Genomic DNA, 1545 nt, shown 5'->3' with positions numbered 1-1545 from the left:
AAAATATCATTTTCTATTGTAATAATTATAAAATTACTATTACTTTAATAAGTATAGAAATTCTATATTTAGTATAGAAGTACCATAAATGCAGTAGTATAAAATAATCTGCAGTTTGTATTCACATTATCTTTCTTCCTTTGGAGGTTATCATTTCAATAAGCACATACATTCAGAGAGTATAATCCTACTTCCCCTTTGAATATTCTCCATGATCCTTACCAAGAGTAGTGAGTCCTTCTGAGATAGATGTGAGAACATACAGGAGTACAGGAGGTTCTAAGTTGGTGATGAAGCTCATGTGGTCCTGGGTGAGGCATTCCAGAAGTGGATAATAAGACTGGCTCAGTTTCCGATATTGCTGTAAGACAGAGATATATTAAATGTCAAGTCACAAGAAAGAAAAGCAAAGTTTTATACTCAGTGGAAATGCCCATTTATAATACTGGGAATGGTAAACTTAGATAAACACAAGGCCAATAAATACACAGAGCAAATTACATAATCATTCCCCATTCAACATTTAAAGGAGTTTTAATAAGAATCTCTTGATCTAAGGGAGCACTGGTGGCCTAGTGGCAAGAAGTTGCACTGTAATCCCAGAGGTATGCGGTTCAAATCCACCAGATGCTCTGCTGGAGAAGGAGGGCAGTCTCCTCCTGTACCAGTCAGATCTCATTTGACGGTACACACAGACAAAATAATAAAATTTAAAAAAAAAAGAAAAGAAAGAAAAAAGAATCTCTTGATCTGAAGAAACTCTAATTTGAAGCTACAGTATATATGGTATTTCAATTTCATCTTATACAGATAACATTTAAATGCAAGTAAATCTCTGCTGAATGAAATCTAGAGACTCTGTATTATTTCTCTGTACTGGAATATAGTTAAAAGTGAGTAATATTTAGTAGTGGTTAGAAATTTTTTTTTTGCACCAAGAAATTTGTTGTTATCATGGGATTTGGCAATATATTCTGCTGTATCACCACAATGTCAACTCATCTAACTAAATAATTTGGTAAATAGCTTAATATTTAACATGTCCAAACAAGAAACAAAGAAGTATAACATTTATAAGATAGATAAACTAGAATTATATTTTATAAAGTGAGATCAAGACTAAGCAAGACCTTGAAATATACATTTTTAACATCCTCTTTATTGCTAAGTACAATTAAGTTGGAAGTGACTCATGGCTGACCCTTCAGCAGGTTTTTAGAGGCAGTAAATCACATCAGAGGAGACTGCCCATCTTTCTCCCATGGAGTAGCTGGTAGATTTGGCTTGTGTAATTAAGCACTGAAGAGCAACGGCATCAGGCTGGAGACTAAGGTGCGCCTGATCCAGGTTATAGTCTTTGCAATTATGTGCTATGCATCAGAGAGTTGGACAGTGAATAGGAATCATAGAAAGTGAATTGATGCTTTTGAGCTGTGGTGCTGGAGAAGTGTGTTGAATATACCATGGACTGCTAGGAGTACAAACAGGTCTGTCCTGGAGAGGGTGAAGCCAGAATGCTCCTTGGAGTCAAGGATTCTGCAGCTT

At 35.5% G+C, this 1545-nt stretch overlaps 1 protein-coding gene across 1 annotated transcript in view; it reads right to left on the bottom strand.

Moving 5' to 3' along the window:
- RANBP17 (RAN binding protein 17) overlaps nt 1-1545 on the bottom strand; it is a 499911-nt gene that overhangs the window by 39050 nt on the left and 459316 nt on the right. Inside the window, exon 24 of the mRNA XM_006884340.1 lies at nt 223-361. Within this exon, the coding sequence (XP_006884402.1) occupies nt 223-361 (139 nt within the window). The remainder of the gene's footprint in view (nt 1-222; nt 362-1545) is intronic.

Source organism: Elephantulus edwardii, unplaced genomic scaffold, assembly GCF_000299155.1.
Source record: "Elephantulus edwardii isolate Elephantulus edwardi_28Jun2011 unplaced genomic scaffold, EleEdw1.0 scaffold00033, whole genome shotgun sequence".
NCBI classification, from domain to species: Eukaryota; Metazoa; Chordata; class Mammalia; order Macroscelidea; family Macroscelididae; genus Elephantulus; species Elephantulus edwardii.
This window is presented reverse-complemented; position numbering and strand designations above follow the sequence as displayed.